Source organism: Mixophyes fleayi, chromosome 9 (assembly GCF_038048845.1).
Source record: "Mixophyes fleayi isolate aMixFle1 chromosome 9, aMixFle1.hap1, whole genome shotgun sequence".
NCBI classification, from domain to species: Eukaryota; Metazoa; Chordata; class Amphibia; order Anura; family Limnodynastidae; genus Mixophyes; species Mixophyes fleayi.
The window spans coordinates 100,663,822-100,685,766 of NC_134410.1; the positions used below are offsets into that span (position 1 = coordinate 100,663,822).

Genomic DNA, 21,945 nt, shown 5'->3' on the forward strand with positions numbered 1-21,945 from the left:
TATTTTGTTTGTGGGGTGATGGTGGGGCAATGTAATAGTGGGGACTATTAACTTAAGATGGGTGGTTTAGGAGCTATTGAATGTGCAGGTGAGTTTGGGGAGAATTAGGTCTCTTTATTAAATGTGAGTATGAATTATTTAATGGCAGTGATGGTTGCGGGAAATAGGTATATTTATTGAATGTAAATACTATTAATTTATTGCTGGGACTGTTTGTAGGGAGGGAAATAGGTTTATTTATTAAATGGGAATACTATTATTTTAATGTTGGAGCTGGAGGAAGGCCTAATTATTAATCGTGGGTGGTATTGATTTAATGCCGGGGCTGTTTGGAATTTTCTAAATGTACCCATTTTTTTTTTCCAAATAGGGCCCCCAACACTCCAGGACCCAGACAAGCCGCAACTAAAGAAACCTGCAGCCACATATGGTGAAAGTGAGAAGAACAGGTAGGAGAGTCTGTGAAATGTTGTGATTCTAGTGGAACAATCACTATTTTTGGTGAGTGTTCTGCCCAATGTAAGGTGCAGGCCAAGACTGTGAACTCTTTCTGTACACACTGCATTCTTTATATACTACACTGTGGTGCTAGATGTCCTGACATATGTCCGTCACACTCTGGTGAAATCAGGGCCTAGAGATTTTGACCTGCTAGCCACACCCCAATGATGCATAGTCATAGATGAATTCCTCTTGGCAGCCCTGCTTATTTCTTCCGGCTCCTCTCTCCTGCCGCTTCTCACTGAATATGTCAGACATGATGATGTCACGCCAGACATTCAGTGAGAAGAGAACAGGGAGGAGGATGCTGGGACCCGGGTGCTGCCGGATTGGTATTTCTTTTTTTGCCCTGCCCACTGCACCCGTGTGACAGGCCCACGACACCCCTGGGAGCGGCGGCGCACACTTTGGGAACCGCTGGTCTATGAATAGATTTGGGATGAAGACAGTCAATTACATCTGTTGTATGGTGTGGTTGGGGTAGGATTGGGAACTCCAGGCTGAACTAAAATGTTGGTGGGAATTCTGCACACTTAAGAACTCTTAAGGCCAAATTTCGTCTCACAGTGCCACGTTTTCAGGAGGAACGGGCACAGGAACACCCCACAGCTCCTTGCAGCCTGCTCAGTTACTATAGTCGCTTTAGAACGGCTGGGCTAGTAGATTAAAATGCAGTCATGTGACCGTACTGCAGCAAATTGACTGCAAAAACCCCTATAGCGCATCATGGATTTGTCAGGGTGTAAAACTGCACCTCCTAGCTGTATGCATGTATGTAAAAATGCATTTTTACAGTTTCTTTGGATGAAAAACACATGTTGTGTACACACCAATATGAAGTGTTCAAGGTTGCATGTTTAACTCAAAATAGGTATAAATTTCAGTATCAGGTCCTATATTTGGGGTTGGTGGCGTAATTGTTTTCAGAAAAGAAGAAAAACAAAATAGCGTACACTGTATAGACCTCTGTTATAAATATAGGTATTGTGTGAAAACACACTCATGTATTGAATAGAGGTTTTTTTTATTGTATTTTTGTATCCTTTCCGTGATCATGAATCCATATTAAAGCAATAGTGTTCTACAAACTAAACAGAAAAAAGACAACCATAGTGTAATCATTTATTTTTAACTGAAATGGGATTAGGGTGGGCCCACTCACCTAATATATGATCTGTATATTTGTCAGGATTTTGACCTAATCAGAAATTGGGAAAGGAACATATAAATGTGATCATGATTACTCTGAAAGTTATGAGTACCCGGGCTGAATGGGCCATTTGGCACTTCTGGCAAATGCCAGAATGGCAGGTGCCTAAATGACCAGATACGGCTGGCCGCCCACCCTTGCAGCAGCACCTCCCAACAGCACATATTTTTTACCCCATCGGGTTTGTGCCCTCAGTCCCCCCGCACGCACAAACCCCCGGCCACCCTATATCAGGTCCCAGATCCTCTCGAGCAGGGACATCCTTACTCAAGGATCGGTACAATGACCATACAAACATTTTGAAAATGGCTTCCTGTCAGGGGCGGGGTGGGAAGGGGGGCATATGCCCCCCGGGCCAGACAAAAAAAGATGATTTTGGGCCGGTCCCTAGTCTGTACTTGGCTGGCCACTCCCCCAGGACCAGCAACCTTCTCCGACTGGCCGCGGATCCTAATGATCCGTCCTCCCTCCCTTCTACTATGTGATATGCTCTCTATTGCTGTCACATGGGACATGCACCTTGTGACAGGTGCTGTCCCATGTGTGAAGAGACTACACAGTGCGTGTGCGGATGGAGCTAGGTAAGTAGTATAGAATATTTAAATGTGTATGTGTGTGTGCACATGCGTGTGTGCGCCAGCCACTAAATGAATGTAGTGTGTGTGAGGGGGCCAGTATACTAAATGTGCTTGTGTGTGTCAGTAAATGAATGTAGTATGTGTGTAGGGGCCACTTAATGAATGTAGTGTGTGTGTGTGGGGGCCACTAAATGAATGTAGTTGTAGTGTGTGTGTGTGTGTGTGTGGGGGCACTAAATGAATGTAGTGTGTGTGTGTGTGTGTGGGGGGGGGGGGGCACTAAATGAATGTAGTGTGTGTGAGGGGCCAGTATACTAAATGTGCGTGTGTGTGTCAGTAAATGAATGTAGTGTGTGTGTGGGGGCCACTAAATGAATGTAGTGTGTGTGAGGGGGGCAGTACACTAAATTAATGTGTGTGTGTGTGTGTGTGTGTGTGTGTGAGGGGCCCAGTAAATGAATGTAGTGTGTGTTTAATTTAACTGTGGAGTGCAGGTAAGGGGGAAATTATTGTGCTGTTTTATTTGTAGGGTGATGGTGGGCCAATTTAATTTAATACTGGGGCCTATGAATTTAAGATGGAATGATTGGACCTTTAATTTAATGCTGGGTGGTTTGGGAGCTATTGATTATGGGGCTATTTGGGGAAAATGAGGTATATTTTATTAAATGTGATTATGAATTATTTAATGCCTGGGATTGTTGTGGGAAATTGTTATATTTATTAAACATAAATGATATTTAATTTATTGCTGGGGTTGTTTGGAGGGAGGGAGATAGGTTTATATATTAAATGTTTATGATATTTAATGTCGGAGCTAGTTGAAGGGAAATAGATTTATTCATCAAATGTGAATACTATTATTTTAATATTTTTTCTGGAGGGAGACCTAATTATAAAACGTTCATTTGTTTAGTACATTCTACAAAATGACAGCTAGAATCTGATTGTTTGCTATAGGCAACATCTCCACTTTTTCAAACCCGCAGTTTAGTAAATAAACTACCCTTTAAGGATGGGCCGCTATTTATGGGCCAATGCTATGTGCTTGCCCCCCGGGCTAAACTCTGCCAGCCAGCCCCTGCTTCCGGTGTATCAGAATGTAAGGATTCAATGTATGGGCCACATTTTTTTGTAGAATATTTCTACCCCTTTATTAATATCAGTAAGGTTTGCCCTTCTATCAAACTATATAGTATAAAGGAGTTCCGATTTCACCAATATAAAAGGCAGAAAGGGAGCGGTCCAATGATGGAAAATTATTAGTTTAGCAATTGCGAGAGTAACTATGAGAAATGGCTTGTCTTTGGATTCCCTTGGAGGGATAAGCGGAATTGGGTTGTTCTTTTTAAGAAAATCTGTCAATAGAGCGGCTCAGGTGGTGAAATTTTTTACAAACCGTCGGTAGTACCCGACCAATTCCAGTAAAGTCCGTAGTTGGGACTCCCTTTCTGGGTTAGGCCAATTCCTCATGGCCTCTACCTTGTCCACCTAAAGTTTTACTTTATCCCGGCCGACCACATACCCCAAATATTTAGCCTCTGCCATGGCTAGCACACACTTAAGGGGATTCACCGTAAGGCCATGATGTCTTAATGACTCTAAAGCCGCCTCCACCTTGGGAAGATGGAACTCCTGACTGTAAATGACTATGTCATCAAGGTGGCGTATTCCCGGTGAGGCTTTAGTAGTTTGTCCGTTGCCCGCTGGAATGTAGTTGGTGCACCATTGAGGCCAAACGATGGAACGTGGCTGGTGCACCATTCAGGCCAAACGACAACACCCTGAACTGAAACAGCACTTCAGGTGTTGAAAAGGCTGTTTGGGGTTTGGCTGAGGTAGTGTGTCTGTAGCTTTTTGTTTTTTTGTTAAATCTAGGGTAGTCAGATATTGACTACTGGCCAGATTCTCCACTAACTCATGCACCTGCAGCATCAGATATGCTTCAAACCTAGACACCTTATTTAATTTCCTAAAATTGTTACAGAAGTGAATGGCTCCCGATGGCTGTGGCACAAGGACTATGAGGTTATTCCACTCACTGGTGGACTCCTCCACTACCCCAAGTTGCAACATGTTGTCAGGATCTGCCTGCAGCCCTCTGCTTTACATGCTGCTTGCATTGACAGCTCCTGCCTCCTGGACTTTGGATTGTGTATTATGTATTATCTGCAGTGTGTCAGGCGCCGTCCGCACGGCCGCCTGACTGTGTGATCGCGCGTCTGGTTGCTAGGCAACCAGACGCGTCATTTCCGGATTCCCCCTGCCATCCATTTCCCCCGCAGTATGACGCGCCCCGTTGCTAGGCAACGGGACGCTATGTATTCCCGGCGGCAGGCATGACAGCGCTCAGCGCTGAAGCTGATTGGATCCTCACATTATTTAAACCCCTTCCTGTCCTCTAGTCAGTGCCAGAGTATCAGGTCTTCCTGCCTCCAGCGTTTCTGTGTACCAGTTGCTATATTGTTCCTGACCTTCCTCGTGCTGCCTGTGACCCTTTTGACCCGGACCGTTTGACCACCCCTATCTGGATTCTGCCTTTGTACTGCGCTCCCTGAGGATTACCGACTCGGCTTGCCTCACCATTCTTCTGGATTTCCCTTTTGTACCTCCTCTACCTGAACGTTGCTGAACCGGCCTGTCTGACACCCCCTTGTATCTCGCTGTGGACTCTAGGAAGGACCGCGACCTGCGTGTCCCTGCAGCGGAGTCCATACTTCCTTGCGGGGGTTCCTGGTGAATACCAGGGGCACGTTAGACTCCGCGCCTTCCTCTGAGTTGCGCCAACAACAGCAGGTACCTCCTACCAGTCATACACCCACTAACAGTCGTGACAGTATACTCTGGCCATGACAACGGAGGGGTCTGGTGAACCGTCTGCTCGTGACCTACTTCTGCATTTGGCCCAACGAGTGGAGCAACAAGAAGCAGCCCAAGCGCATCTTCTACAATGTGTCCAAGGGATTGCTACCCGCTTCGATACATTTCAGAATGCTGCACCCGCTACACCAGCCATAACCTCTGCGGCATCCACAGCATCCAGTGTGGTTACGGTCTCTACAGCGGCCTCCGGTGTACGCATCCCGACACCCGAAAAGTTTGACGGTGATCCCAAGAAGTGCAGGGGCTTTCTGAACCAATGTGCCATCCAATTTGAGTGCAACCCAGGGGCCTTTTCTTCAGAACGCACCAAAGTAGCTTTTCTCATCTCCCTCCTCAGTGGTCAAGCCCTTGCCTGGGCCTCACCTTTATGGGAACAAGGGGGTCCACTTCTTCATAACTCCAACTCTTTCATTGAAGCTTTCAGGAAAGTCTTCGATGATCCCGGAAGAGTTGCTTCTGCAGCTACCAGCTTGTTAAACCTCCGCCAAGGTGACCTGTCCGTGGGGCAATACGCAGTTCAATTCCGAACCCTGGCTTCCGAGTTAAAATGGAATAACGAAGCACTGGTGGCAACCTTTTGGCAAGGTCTGGTGGACCGGATTAAAGATGAGTTAATTTCCAGAGAACTCCCGGCTGAGTTAGATTCTCTCATCTCCATGTGCATCAAGGTGGATTTGCGTTACCAAGAGCGCACGCAGGAACGCTCTCCTGGCAAACGGTTCATACCACGGCTAGCACCCCAGTTCCAAAATCCCATCCTGCCAGTGGACGAACCAATGCAAGTAGGACGCTCTAAATTATCCCTTGAAGAGAGGGAGAGACGCTTCAAACAACGCCTGTGTCTGTATTGTGGAGATCCGGGACACCTGCTAAGAGTTTGTCCCAAGAAACCGGGAAACTCTTCCTCCTAAACGGTGGCGGGGAGGCCGTTTTAGGAGAATCCACAGTTGCTCCCTATGCTAAAGAAAATTCTCCAGAATTTCAGATGGCTGTCATCCTGAGCACCCCCAAGGGTACCTTTTCCACCACGGCCTTTGTGGACTCCGGCTCCTCCGGGAACTTCATTTCGGCGGATCTAGCTTCGCAGCTCCAAATACCTCTGAACCCATTGCCCCAACCGTTATCTCTGACGGCAGTCGACGGAAGTCGTGTCACTCACGGCTCCATCTCCTCCGTGACTTCTCCTGTTCGGTTGAGGGTAGGAGTACTTCACAGCGAAATGATCCAACTTTTGGTGTTGCCGAGGTCCATTAATCCCCTCATCTTGGGGCTACCATGGCTGAGAAGACATTCTCCTCAGATGGATTGGGACCACGCTCAAGTTATGTCATGGGGTGAAGGATGTCGCTTTGAATGTCTGTCTAGAGTCTTGCCTCCTAAATGTCAAGTAATGGCTCAGTCCGAGCTAACCCACCTTCCTGAGGCCTATATGGAATTCCAGGATGTATTCAGTAAAGTGGAAGCGGAGATCTTGCCTCCTCATCGTCCCTGGGATTGCGCTATTGTTTTATCTCCTGACCAACCCATCCCCAAAGGGCGGACCTACCCTTTATCTCGTCCAGAGACGTCAGCCATGTCTCAATATATTTCAGAAAACCTGAAACGGGGATTTATCCGCAAATCTACTTCCCCAGCGGGTGCAGGTTTTTTTTTTGTTAAGAAGAAGGATGGGTCTCTCCGGCCTTGTATTGATTATCGTCCTCTCAACCGCATCACTGTCAAAAATCGATATCCACTACCTCTCATCTCCGACCTCTTTGATAAACTCAGTGGATCTCAAATCTTTTCCAAATTAGATCTCCGTGGGGCCTATAATTTAATTCGCATCAAGGAAGGAGACGAATGGAAAACGGCCTTTAACACCAGAGATGGACATTTCGAGTACCTGGTGATGCCCTTCGGCCTCTGCAACGCCCCAGCCATCTTCCAAACCTTCGTTAACGATATCTTTCATGACCTGTTATACACTTCTGTGGTAGTATATCTAGACGATATATTAATATTTTCTAAAGATCTGGAGACTCATCGGGAACAAGTAAAGGAGGTCTTACGTAGACTTCGGAAACACCACCTCTATTGCAAGCTGGAGAAATGTGTGTTTGAGATTAGTCAGGTATCTTTTCTTGGTTTCATCGTGTCGAGTCAAGGTCTTTGTATGGATCCCACCAAGGTGTCAGCTATTCTGGACTGGCCTCAGCCACAAGGCCTTAAAGCCATTCAAAGGTTCATCGGCTTTGCAAACTATTATCGCCAATTTATTCAGGGATTCTCCACCATTATAGCCCCCATTACAGCGTTAACCAGGAAGACTGCCAACCCTAGGGTCTGGTCTTCGGAGGCCATGTCTGCCTTCATAACGTTAAAGAAAGCATTCTCTTCAGCCCCAGTTCTGTCCCAGCCAGATCAAGAACGACCTTTCTTCCTAGAGGTAGATGCATCCTCAGTAGGCATTGGGGCGGTGCTTTTTCAAGAGTCTCCGGCTGGCTCACACAACCCGTGTGGGTTTTTCTCCAGACGATTTCTTCCCAGCGAATGTAATTATGGAATAGGGGACAAGGAATTACTGGCCATCAAGGCGGCTCTGGAGGAGTGGCGACATCTGTTGGAGGGGGCTATATTTCCTGTTACTGTGTTTACCGACCATCGGAATCTAGTGTTCATTCAAGAGGCTCGTTGCCTTAATCCTCGGCAAGCCCGCTGGGCATCCTTCTTTGCTCGATTTGACATGAAACTCACATTCTGCCCCGGAGCCAAGAATGGACGTGCCGATGCATTATCTCGCTCATTTGACGATTCCGATCGTTTAAGACCATTGGTTCCGCAGCATATTATTGATCCTTCTAATATCGTAGCCCTTACTAGGACCAAAACGTCCTCTCCTCCTCCAGGCCGGTCATTTGTGGAACCCCATCTCCGGTTCAAGACCCTGCAGTGGGCTCATTCATCCCGCATTGCCGGCCATGCTGGAATAAAGAAGACAACATCGCTGCTTTGCCGACGCTTCTGGTGGCCTAATGTACGTGCCGATATTGAGAGATTTATTGCTTCCTGCACTACTTGTGCTCAACACAAAACTTGTAGAAGAGTCCCGGCAGGCCTTCTTCGTCCACTTCCTATCCCCGATGCTCCTTGGGAAAGTGTGGCCATGGATTTTATCACAGACCTACCCCTCAGTGCAGGGTTTACCACTATCTGGGTGGTTATTGATCGATTCTCGAAGATGGCACATTTTATTCCTCTAACTGGACTGCCCACGGCCAGTCGTCTGGCAGATATCTTTATCAAGGAGATATTCAGACTACATGGGTGCCCGAAGGAGATCATTTCGGACCGCGGAGTCCAATTTACATCCCAGTTTTGGAGAACCTTTTGTAAAAGAGTAAACATAGAATTGAAATTCTCTTCGGGATACCATCCGCAAACCAACGGACAGACGGAGCGAATCAATCAGGATCTCGAGACATTCCTCCGCTGTTTTACCTCCGACAACCAGAATAAATGGTCTCAATTCCTTCCTTGGGCGGAGTTCTCCCATAATCAACACATTCATGAGTCTACCGGATTCTCTCCGTTCTTTATTGTATACGGAAGTCACCCTGTGTTTCCGGATCCTTTTCCAGTATCCTCTTCACCGGTTCCAGCCGTAGATACTCTTTATCGGGAGTTTTCTCTCATTTGGGCTAAGACTAAGACGGCTTTACTCAAGGCTACTCAGCATCACAAGATCTTTGCAGATCGTCATCGGAGGGCCACTCCTCTCTTAAAGGTGGGAGACCAGGTATGGCTATCCACCCGGGACCTAAGACTAAAGGTTCCTTCTATGAAGATGGCTCCTCGATTTATTGGCCCGTACACCATCATGCAAGTCATTAATCCTGTATGCTTCAAATTGAAACTTCCTCCTTCTCTGAGATGTCATAATACTTTTCATGTCTCATTACTACGACCACTGGTACTCAATAAATTCTATCGACCTCCCGGTCGTCCCCCACCTATACAAACCTCTTATGGAACTGAATTCGAAGTCAGTCGGATCTTGGCCTCTCGCATTCTTCGTGGCAAACAGCAATTTCTGGTCCATTGGAAAGGATTTGGCCCAGAGGAGAGATCATGGGTGGACAAGCAGGACTTTCACGCTCCTAGAATTCTTAAAAAGTTCCTTCAAACAGGAGGAGGAAGAGGAGGGTATACTGTCAGGCGCCGTCCGCACGGCCGCCTGACTGTGTGATCGCGCGTCTGGTTGCTAGGCAACCAGACGCGTCATTTCCGGATTCCCCCTGCCATCCATTTCCCCCGCAGTATGACGCGCCCCGTTGCTAGGCAACGGGACGCTATGTATTCCCGGCGGCAGGCATGACAGCGCTCAGCGCTGAAGCTGATTGGATCCTCACATTATTTAAACCCCTTCCTGTCCTCTAGTCAGTGCCAGAGTATCAGGTCTTCCTGCCTCCAGCGTTTCTGTGTACCAGTTGCTATATTGTTCCTGACCTTCCTCGTGCTGCCTGTGACCCTTTTGACCCGGACCGTTTGACCACCCCTATCTGGATTCTGCCTTTGTACTGCGCTCCCTGAGGATTACCGACTCGGCTTGCCTCACCATTCTTCTGGATTTCCCTTTTGTACCTCCTCTACCTGAACGTTGCTGAACCGGCCTGTCTGACACCCCCTTGTATCTCGCTGTGGACTCTAGGAAGGACCGCGACCTGCGTGTCCCTGCAGCGGAGTCCATACTTCCTTGCGGGGGTTCCTGGTGAATACCAGGGGCACGTTAGACTCCGCGCCTTCCTCTGAGTTGCGCCAACAACAGCAGGTACCTCCTACCAGTCATACACCCACTAACAGTCGTGACACAGTGCCTCTCTGTTCACCAGAGGTGCTGCTATTGTGCCTTCCCTTTCATCACCAGGGGTTAACTTGTTGCCCCAATTACCTCTTGCACCTGGGTGTCTCTCTTATACCTGTCACTCCCAGCATACCTTGCTGGTCATTGTTGTTGTATGTTGCTGTACTGTTCCCTGTTGTGCTCCTGGTTCACCTGTTCCCTGGGCTTTCTTCATATTACCTGTTTACCTGCATCAGCTGTGTTCCTGGTATTTGCTTTCTGCATCTCCCAGCAATCCTCATTCTATATCTACACCATCCGGTTTGTACCATCCTGCAATAAACATTGTGTGTTTCACCATATTCCGGGCTCCTTAGCTGTGATTTCTGCATTGAAGTAAGATACATGTCCTCCACCTCTCGCTTTACTGCATCTCTTCTTGCCTCAGGTAGTCTATATTATCGCTGGCTAACTATAACCCCTGGTGGGGTGACAATGTCATGTTCAATTATCTTGGTGCGACCTGAAGTAGCTGAAAAATCATCCTTATTCAGAGCTACCATTTCTATGGTTTGTCGTCTCTGAGTCTGTGTCAAGGAAGACTCCACAGGGACTATGCAGTTCTCAGTTTTTACTGCTCCCAATGATGTTGGGTCTTCTCCACCCACGTCTTTAACAAGTTAGCATTATAGACTTCCTTGTTTTTATGTCTACCGAGCTGCTGTGTAATTTATGGGCTCAATTACCTCATAAGGGCATTGCCAATGTGCACACAATTTGCTCTCTTAACCTGGTACCAGGACAAGTACCTTGTCACCTAGATTAAAGGTGCATAAGGTGGCCCGGTTATCATAACCCTTCTTTTACCATCCCTGTGCTTTCATGTAGCACACAAATATCAACTTTAAATTTCAGTGTACAAATAATCTATTAAGTCTTTGTGTGCTACATGAAAAAACAGTCAGTATTTAACTTATGTGCAAAACAGAATACTAATTTGCACCCCTTGCATTGTAACATGGTTTTGTCCAGGAGACTGAAATAAGAAGTTTCTCAAGTTAAGATCCTTAATGAATCAGGCCCAATATTCTTATAAAACCCACCTTAACCCATGGTATAAAAATGAACTTGCTTTTTTTCTGAAATACACATTAAACAATTATAGTACAGTATTTCTTGCTAGTAACAAACATTTACAAATATTGCACTAACAAAATAAGATCATCAGACAAGTGTACTTAAAAATGACAGTCATCATCATTATCATTTATTTATATAGCGCCACTAATTCCACAGCGCTGTACAGAGAACTCACATCAGTCCCTGCCCCATTGGAGCTTACAGTCTAAATTCCCTAACATACACACACACACACAGACAGACTAGGGTTAATTTGATAGCAGCCAATTAACCTACCAGTATGTTTTTGGAGTGTGGGAGGAAACCGGAGCACTCGGAGGAAACCCACGCAAACACGGGGAGAACATACAAACTCCAACAGATAAGGCCATGGTCGGGAATTGAACTCCTGACCCCAGTGCTGTGAGGCAGAAGTGCTAACCACTTAGCCACCGTCCTGGTGGAAATGCAAAATTAAAAAGGCCCTTCTAGTATAACCGCATAGTCTCATTCATTTCTACATGATTCAGAGAAACAGTTTGTTCATCAGGAAAGTGTGTGGTAATATTTTGTCTATAAAGCTTTTATTCCATTTCTCGGAGTGCGCTTATAAATGCGCTTCATAGAGGAGCAAAATCGGTCCCATTAAAATTATATAATGAGACCTGAAAACTGCCATTTTTAAGGTGGTTCAAAATTAATTTCTCTTTGCAGAATGGAAAACGCCTGTGCACCCTTCCAAATAGCAAGGAATGCCCATACAACATTTATCATCATCAGTCCTTAATCTCATTTCAATAATCTCATACTGCAAAAGGAAATCTAATGTATGGACTGCGTTGCAAAGCTAGATGCAGAGGTTCCCCTACTCTGTACTATGTCAAGAACACCCTTATTCTGCCTAACTCTGCTCCTAAGCCTTTGCAATCTTCTGCTCCTCTGCAAACGCCACTACTCTGAAACTGATTCTGCTCTCCCAGTGGACATTTTTCACTTTGGAAATGACCTCCATTGATTGCCAGTCACATTTCATTTTTTCTCATTTAGCATTGTCTATTACACATGATAGCAGAAATGCTACAGGGGTGATTATGTCCTGAAATGCTGTCATAACAGATAGGGGGTACACCTGCGGCTCTGCTAGTTGGGGGGATACTTTGGGAAATCTGATCTTGGGCACCAACCTCAGCTGCTTTTACCTTATCATGTAGGTAGGTAAAGACAGCATTTCTCTGCTTCTTAGACAGAGAATGTGGCACTTTGCTGTTACATCATAGCCAAGCACCACGCCCTATGTGGTCGCATTAAAATCATCACCAGCAACAGCTATTTATATAGCACCACTAATTCCACAGTGCTGTACAGAGAATTCACTCACATCAGTCCCTACCCCATTGGAGCTTTAAGTTCCCTAACATAAACACTGGCCAAGAGAGACTAAGGTCAATTTAATAGCAGTCAATTAACCTACTAGTATGGTTTTGGAGTGTGGGAGGAAACTGGAGCACCCGGAGGAAACCCACGCAAACACGGGGAGAACATACAAACTCCACCCAGATAAGGCCATGGTCAGGAATCAAACTTATGACCCCAGTGCTGTGAGGCAAAAGTGCTAACTGTGTGCCCAAAAGCACTGGGCAAGTGACATTATGTCACTTGTTCAGTGTTATAGCTGCCCCCTAACCAGTGGCACAGGAGGCAACCACCTAGGTACATGTAATGGTGGTGCCAGCTCTGCATGGAGCAGTAATCTTAGGGGTATATTTCCTAAACTGCAGGTTTTAAAAAGTAGAGATGTTGCCTATAGCAACCAGATTCTAGCTGTCATTTTGTAGAATGTACTAATGAAATAATAACTAGCATCTGATTGGTTACTATAAGCAATATCTACACTCTTTCAAACCCGCAATTTAGTAAATATACCCCTTGGTCTGCTTTGGGCATCGGCCAAGCAGCATGGCAAGTGTTAAAAAGAACTTATGCATGAAATAAGCCTTGGTTCACAAGCAAAGAATTTGCACAGCTGAATAATAGGTCATATTGTTCACTGATGCATGTATGTATACTTCATAGTTTTCATATGGAGCAGTGCAGTACCCCCACTTACTACATGAGAAGAGATTGCTGTTAAAGACACTGTAACCCTATTTTTTATATTTCCTTTAAAAGAGTAATAAAAGCCTATAACATTCATCAACCTCTCTGGGCTGCGTGTAATCAATCAGTATAGACACCATCAATCAATTTAAATATCTGCTGGAGACAAAGGCTGAACTACAATTCCCATGAGCCCTAAACGGCACTGTGGACCAACACGAGTTAGCAGGGGATCATGGTAGTTGTAGTCATGTAATAGATCGCAAGCTGCATTTGTGACTTTGCATTTCTGATAACTTTATTGGCAAACAGAGACTCAATAGAGACGGAAGTTGTCATCGGTTTTCATCCCGGCACCGGAAGTGCTACATACTCTCAGGAAAGATGGCATCTGTGACTGTGCGATCCGCTCCTGTCGGCGGGTTTGAGTTCGGGAACTGTAGGAGGTAAGATCAGAGGAAGGAAATGTGGTGGGGAGAGTGTCACGGGAAGGGTTTCATTAAGTAGGTATAAGAGTGAGATTGTATATGGTTGAGGAGGACTGGAAAGGGCGGCATGTTGAGAGACAGGGCAGTGTGACTCAGGCATCTGAGCCCAGCGCTGGTCTTTATGCCAGAGACAAGCAGCCTATGCCCTGCCAGCACAATAGCTAAAGACATACAGCCTAAACCTGCTAGAAACTGTGTTAAATAAGAAACAGATTGCTGTTTGTAAGAATTAAACATGAGATTTTGCACTTGGTGTGTATATAGCTAATAAAATATTTAAGCGCCTGTTTTGGGAAACAAAAAATGCCCTGCCAATCACTACACACAGACTAATAGAACAATATATAGGAGACACGTATTGTGTACTGTAAGTTTTATTGCTAATTTTGTTTACTATAATGCAAGGAACAATTGATGGAAGACCGATTAGACATAATTAAGCTAAGTGTATACATAAAATGTTCATGATAAATTGTTGCTTAATCCTGTACTCCTGGGTAGCCATGAGCCTTATTATTGATCCCTTTAAAAAAAATATTCGTGAGTGTGCCAATAAGACCATTGTAAGCTGCGTTCTGCCAAAGCGTCACACAGTTTCAGATTGACGACAGCCCTCGTAACATGGATGCATGGAGCTGCCCATGGGGCTTCTGTGACAGCTTTGCCATTGGGTTCAGTTTTAAAATTCAACTGTGACGTCCACCCTGTTGATTACTTGCAGAATCATTTACTAAATTTCTGAAGCTTTTGTAAAAAAAAAAATAGTAATAATAAAAAAAAAGTTTTAATTTAACACAAAAGAAAATTCAACCGTTTAACTATTTAGAATGTTAGTTATTATAAGAGCCGATGAAATGCTGAAATGACCGCATGCCATTGATCTTTGTATATTTGTATTATTATGCATTACATTTTCAGTGATATTCACTAATATTGTCATTTTGACTCTAGGGAGGACAGATTCACAGAGTAATTATGAAGTTTAAAGTCATTTATTCAATGCTATGGAAAACAATAAAAACTTATATATTATCTGTTTCCATGCTGTATATGACATTTTAAGTAATGTATGACACTAAACTTCATAATTACTAATGTATGGATTTAGATAAGAGTTTGAGCTGGAGGAATATGTCCAGGCTGCTGGAATGTAGATATGACCCAGTGATAAATGGATAGGGCTCACTCACTACACAGACCAATATTTATGCTTGGAAATGCAGTGCTATAGTCTAATAGTCTAATATCTCAATTAAATTAATAAAAGCTTTACATACATATATATTTCGATGTGTTGTCCCTTTCTGAAGCCTCAGAACACCAATTTATTAATTGTTTAATGAATGCTATCCCACATTTCATCCCATTACCCAAATCACTGACTTAAATGTATAACGTTCCCTATAAACTCTTTAGTCAGTGTAAAGTAATATATATATATATATATATATATATATATATATATATATATATATATATATATATATATAATAAGAATTGATGGAAATATCACTGTGACTTGCTTGAACAGACTCCTTATTCATTTAGTTTTAAATTTCACATCTTGGAATTTTCTTTCCATTTTCCATGTATACATTGAGTATTGTAAGTACTATTTTTTTTGAATTTACAAAATACAATCTATTTGTGCTTTGAATCTGTAGCAAATGGAAAGGTCTTAATAATATTTAATAATCCACAGAAATGCTCTTCTGGAAAAGGAGTTTGTGCAGAAAGGACACAAGCTCCCTGCAGCTCGCAAAACTGGGACCACAATTGCTGGCATTGTGTTCAAGGTATGAATCTGAGGCTTTGGGGAATACTAAAAAATGTTTCCTGTTTTTTGTTTTGTTTAGTACATATTCCTCAATTAATAGAGAAGATCAATGTATACAATAAACAACAGTACCCTAAAATATACATAGCTAAATTAACATGTACTTTATTAAGTTACTAATAACACTGTGAATAAGTAAAAAACAAATATAAAATCTATCAATATAACAATAAATGAAATGTAACAAATAGATGTAAATTAATATTATTATATCAGATAAAACAGACAGTTGATATATAAATTAAGTCTACAAACTACAAATAAACCCCCAAAAAGGCTGATAGTACTTGTTGATATGGATAATGGTTACAATAAATTAGAAATCATTTATGGTGTGGCTGATTCTCAAAATATGTACATGGTAAGTAGTAAAGTGTAGTTTCCTCTTCAGTGTTTCTAGTGACATCTGTTATGTCTTATTCCTATGTCATCACTGCAATAACTGCATTGGCTGTCACATATTGCTTATAAAAAAAATAAGAAAAACTCCCACGTAAACTGATTTAGCTTCACTGACCTCATTTTGAAAATTCTAAAACGTGTGCAACTGAAAAAAAAAATATTTGTTTGTATATTATATTAAAATGTATAAAAGTGTGATCTTTAACTGTGTTAGTGCTGGAGGATACATCTCTACATAGCCTTTAATAGTAAGGCTGAGAACACCCAACACTTCATCTTCCATTGTACTCCGAGTCACTTGCTGATCACAGCTGAAGTTGTCCTCTGTGGAAACTGCACATGGAAGATTATTTTGTTGTGGTTAACACTTGTTGCAGCATTTCATAGAGGAGCATTAGTCTTATTTAAAGCTTTAGCTGCTTAGACTGTCTACCACCCTGAGGAGCACCATTTGTGCAGCCATAACATGGTAATCAACAGAACTTGTTCTAGATTATTCTGAAAACTTTTTTTCTGTCTCTTCTAGGATGGTGTTATACTTGGTGCTGATACAAGAGCCACTGAAGGGATGATAGTAGCTGACAAGAACTGTTCCAAGATCCATTACATTTCCCCCAATGTCTAGTAAGTATCTGCATGATATTAGTTTCAGGTTGTGTAAATAAACTGCAAATCGCTAGATTGTTGGTTGTTGCACTTAGAGTTGTTCCTTGCACATTGCTATCATGGGTAATAAGCATTACCCTTAGCTGATGAGTCATTTTGTATTTCACTTGGGGTAATATAGTCAATAATGCAGGAGGCACTGTGATTTTTGTAGGGGCACAGGATATTTCTTCCTCTAAAGTGTTACACCAGGCTTACAGTCCATCAAAGCGTATGATTGTTTTAGAAACTGGTGAAAGGGCCAGTTGCTTATATGTGCATAGGATAGGACTGTGCTAGGATAAGACTTTACTAGTTTAAACTTTAAAAACTTTTTAAGCCGATTACTAGGCAAGGTCCTAGATACTAAGGATACACTCTCATCTTCCAATGAACGTCTGAATCTGCCCGTCTCATACCTACTGAAGCCAGCACAAAAACAGACTCTCAAGTTCTGTCTGGTGATAACAATGTATGTGGCACTTCCTTGGACATAGTACACTATGCTGGGATTTTATTATAAAGTGTAATGCAAAGTTTGTACACTATAAAGGCTGGTAGGAGTGCTCAATGAGTAAATGTTAGTTGTCTGTCTGCCTGGCTGCTTGATTTAGCAGTGCATTGTGTGCTGACATCACCTTACAAACTGTTGCTCATATAACTTCAAGTTGAGCTGTGTCCAGTATGCTAAAACATATGTGTAACACACAAAAAAATAACAACAAATTTCTGATGTAGGTGGCTCTGTATATTTTGTACTTATTGTTATCTTAAATGGATCTCAACAATTGGAGCATTTATATAAGGAGTTAATGACTATTGAACATGGTAGTGGGAAGAGCAGGCACAGTGTTTAGGAATCTGTTTTTAGGGTGCAAAGTTTGTTTTTCATCTTTTTGTATTTTGGTAACCTCTTAGTGCTTGTTCACATCTAAGAGCTTTAAGTGCACTATTAGACATATAAGTGAAATTAAATTAGAACCTATTACTGCTAGTGGAGTAGTACACACCATTGCGCAGTGAAATCTTAAGGCTGCATTGAAGACATTGGAATGCAACATGCTCCGTTTATTAATGCGTTCGCGAACGTTGTTCAGTTCATTTGTCTGAATGGAGTCTGCATCAAAAGTGTTTATAAAGCACACATTTTTGATGCATGTTTTTTTTCAAACAGATGTGAAGATATCTAGTTTCATGGCTTGGAGTAAATACAGGTTTTCTAATTGTGTATTTGCAGAGTTCTACTCACAATATTCCAAATTTTGTAGGGTCAAATATCTTATCTGGCTCCTGGAGGCTTGTCTTGTCGTAAATGTTTAGCGTATGTTTTCTTTTTGTTTTGCTTCACTTTAAATGCTTCAATTGTCTCAGAAAGGAGTGGTGTAACACAACTCCACCCCCACTCTCAGCCCTCTAGATCAATAAGAAAGAGAGAGAGGCTGATGCAGGCATTGCATTCAGTATTTTTCTGGATGGAAGTGCTGACAAAGAGGGGGTACCAGCACCCACGGAGTTTGCTCTGTCTAGATGATTATTAAGCATTTTGGGTTTGCTATAACGCAGCCTCTCGCATGGGTAAACATAAACATGTTGGGGTTACAAAAGCCAAAACTTTGTAATATAAAATATTTCCACTGCTGACGGGTCCACTCTCAAAAACACCGAAAGAAGGAAAGTAAAGCTGCTATAATCCATTTATACACAACAAACCACAAGAAAATCCCCCAGACTCTCATTGGCCCTGTGCTAAAAGAAACACCTACTTCTAATATAAATAATAAAAGCAGTGAATTTGAGTACAAATTTGCAAACGTCTACATAGGGCAGCCAAGCATGTTCGGTTAGTACCTATACCTAACTCTTACCAGTAAGAGTAACCATACTTGCTTAAGATAACTGTATATTAGTGAGAGCTGCTACATTGATTTGCAAACATATTAAACAATGAATAACACAACTCACCAGGCAACTTTCCCATCTTCTATTAATGGATTAAAGCAAGTTGCCACCTCTTTCAGCATAGTGTGTTTTTATTTTGGGTTGGGGGTGTGTTGTGATGCTTTCCTGGGGGTGCTCTTGGGTCACCAATGTATGTTCCGGGACCCCTAACCTTTTGTAACTTTGTTGGCTCTATGGTGGTGGTGAAATTATCTAATTGGTTTGACAATAAAGTAGGAAACAGTAATGTTAAAGGTTCCTGGTGAATGAATTGGCTGCACTTTAATATTCACTGCCATAGGAAGTCTTCCTCCATGTCATCCCTTAGTGATGTAATTTGATCCTAGTAAATGAGTAGACTGCTGACTCAAACTCTAACATTCTGACCAATAACTTTGTGGTGTTTGATGTTTTCATTTCAAATAGTTTACTGCTACCCACTTAATAAAGGGAACTTGTTGTTTTGTGTTTGTCTCACAGTTGCTGTGGTGCCGGAACAGCAGCCGATACAGAAATGACCACCCAGATGATCTCTTCCAACATGGAGCTGCACTCTTTATCCACGGGGCGCTTGCCCAGAGTAGCAACTGCCAACCGCATGCTGAAACAGATGCTGTTCAGGTAACTCTGCGTTCAGGAATTGAGAGAGGCAATTATTATAGTTTTTGTTTATAACAACTTGTAAGGTGACATATGTAGTACTTGGTCAGGGCTTTTTGTAGTACATTTGTGACGTCTTTTCACTTTGGTATATGTGTATTGCTGATGCAGAGTTACATTGTGGCTGGTTTTGAACCCATGTTAATGTGCAGGAGATCTTAAGAGGACCATGTTTCGTTCTCTTTTTGTCGATAATAAAAACGACAGCATGAATGAGGAAGATATCCAGTGGGCTTGTGGTGTTGAATTAACACAAGGAAAAAGCACTTACACAGGATTTATCGTCCATGGTGCGGAAACTTTAATAGTGGAACCATTGTAATCATCCCGTGGAAGTACTGTGTGTGTCTTTTCGCCTTTATTAAATGTTGGAAGCTGCGCCAAGATGGTATTAGGAGTACATTGGGGATTATACACCGATCAGCCACAACGCTAAAACCACTGACATGTGAAGTGAATAACATTGATTGTCTCGTTACAGTGGCACCTATCAAGGGGTGGGATATATTAGGCAGCAAGTGAACAGTCAGTTCTTGAAGTTGATTTGTTGAAAGCAGGAAAAAAGGGGCAAGCATAGGGATCTGAGCGACTATGTCAATGGCCAAATTGTAATGGCTAGATGACTGGGTCAGAGCTTCTCCAAAAACGGCAGGTCTTGTGGGGTTTCCCGGTATGCAGTGGTTAGTACCTAGCAAAAGTGGTCCATGGAAGGAGAACAGGTGAATCGGCGACAGGATAATGATGTCTGTGGGGAGCGAAGGCTGGTCCAATCCCACAGAGGAGCTAATTGGAGCGCAAATTGCTGAAGACATTAACGCTGGCTGTGATAGGTGTCAGAACACACAGTGCGCATTTTGGGCTACGTAGCTGCAGATTTCCACAAAGTGCGTATACTGGCCCCTGTCCATCACCAAAAGCACCTACAATGTAGCACCAGAACTGGACAATGGACAAGGTCTGGTCTGATGGATCACGTTTTCTTTTACATCATGTGGATGGCCGCGTGCGTGTGCGTAGTTTGTGGAGACACAGCACAAGGATGCTCTATGGGAAGAAGGCAAGCTGGCTGAGACAGTGTGATCCTCTGGGCAATGTTCTACTGGGAAGAGTTGGGTCCTGGCATTCATGTGGATGTTAATTTGACCACCTACCTAAATATTGTTGCAGACCAAGTGCATCCCTTCATGGCAGCGGTATTCCTTGATGACAGTGACCTCTTTCAGCAGGATAATGCGCCCTGACACACTGCAAAAATTGTTCAGGAATGGTTTTAGGAACATGACAGAGTTCAAGATGTTGACTTGGCCTTCAAATTTCTCTCTAGGATGTGCTGGAAAAAGTCTGAGCCACGTAGCTCCACCTCGCTCCTTGCGGGACTTAAAGTGTCTACTGCTAGCGTGTTTGTGCCAACTACCACAGGACACCTTCAGAGGTCTTGTGGAGTCCGTACCTCGAAGGGTCAAAGCTGATTTGGCAACACGAGGTGGGCATGCACAGTATTAGGCAGGTGGTTTTAATGTTGTAGCGGATAGTAGTGTTAGATTTCTAAACACTTACTCCATCAATTCAGAAAGCAATCTAATTGTGTACATGGCTTTTTCCTGTAACCTGTAGTATTTAACCATACACTTGACTGTAAGACCTGGGAAGTAAGAAGCTTTATTTGGTATAACTCCTCAGTTACAATTTGGTTGTGGCCTCAATATCGTCGTGCATTTCACACCATTGCCAGAGCATTCATTGTGGTATCGATGGGTGGTGTGTCTCAACCTGTCATCTGATTTCATTGTTGTGGCTTCTGCCCAATACCTCCTGATATGGCATGTTGGAATTACTCGGTCTTTCCATCATTGGAAGCTCTTGTCTTTGACAGACGGTCTGTGAGCTAAGGTAGTGTTTACATCCTTCACTTTCCTGCACATAGCAGGCATTGTAAATACCACGTTCCTGGCACACCAGCACTGATAAACTCTGGGAACGGTGCAAGCACATAAGAAATATGGCATATTTTGTTAGTAGGCATGGTGGTACTTTATGCACAGTGAAATTTTTGTACCAACCAATTACTATTTGTACTTGCATAGAATAACAAACAGCATGTCTCTTGCTAGGGCAAGAGTCAGTGTATTACTGAAGACGGGGCTGCTGGCACTGCTGCCACATAAAGGAAAGATGCGCTCACTTTATAGGAGCCTGCTCTTACTATCATTCTTGGCTCTTGTGGCAGCCATAGTTTGTGAGTCCCAGCCTGATAAGATTATTAGTATCCCAATGGCTTGGACTCCACACCCTTATGCTATTTTCAGTACAGGCTGCAAAGCAGCATTACTGCCCAGAGCCCTGACTGAACGTAGTGCCACCAGTTAGTGGTGGTATTAACAGTTGACTAAGGTAATATGGAGATTGCTGCAGCATAATTGAGGGCTTCAAAGGTGAGCTCTGCCATTTTAAATTGAATCCTGAGAGAAAACTGCAAAGAACAGCAGAGGATAGTAGGATTAATAACGGTGGGAAAGACATGCGTGATCACATGAGAACCTCAGTTCACATCTCATGTGCTTTAGAATAGTAAAGAGACCTCTTTGTTGGAATTAAACAGCCATTGTGCAACAGTACTTTCCTAGTGTACTGGTCCTAGCGTTGTGTATGGGATAGACCTTTTTTTAATTTAACATATAACAAACCAGGAGAAGCTTTATCAAACCTTCTAAAAGGGAACAATGGAGGTGTTGCCCATAGCAACCAATCAAATTCAAGCTATCATT

At 43.2% G+C, this 21,945-nt stretch overlaps 1 protein-coding gene across 1 annotated transcript in view; it reads left to right on the forward strand.

Moving 5' to 3' along the window:
- Positions 1-21,945, forward strand: part of PSMB7 (proteasome 20S subunit beta 7) — a 979,390-nt gene that overhangs the window by 925,441 nt on the left and 32,004 nt on the right. The window contains exons 2-5 of the mRNA XM_075184717.1: positions 13,523-13,656; positions 15,401-15,494; positions 16,464-16,561; positions 19,001-19,141. Of these exons, the coding sequence (XP_075040818.1) occupies positions 13,595-13,656; positions 15,401-15,494; positions 16,464-16,561; positions 19,001-19,141 (395 nt within the window). The 5' untranslated portion in view covers positions 13,523-13,594. The remainder of the gene's footprint in view (positions 1-13,522; positions 13,657-15,400; positions 15,495-16,463; positions 16,562-19,000; positions 19,142-21,945) is intronic.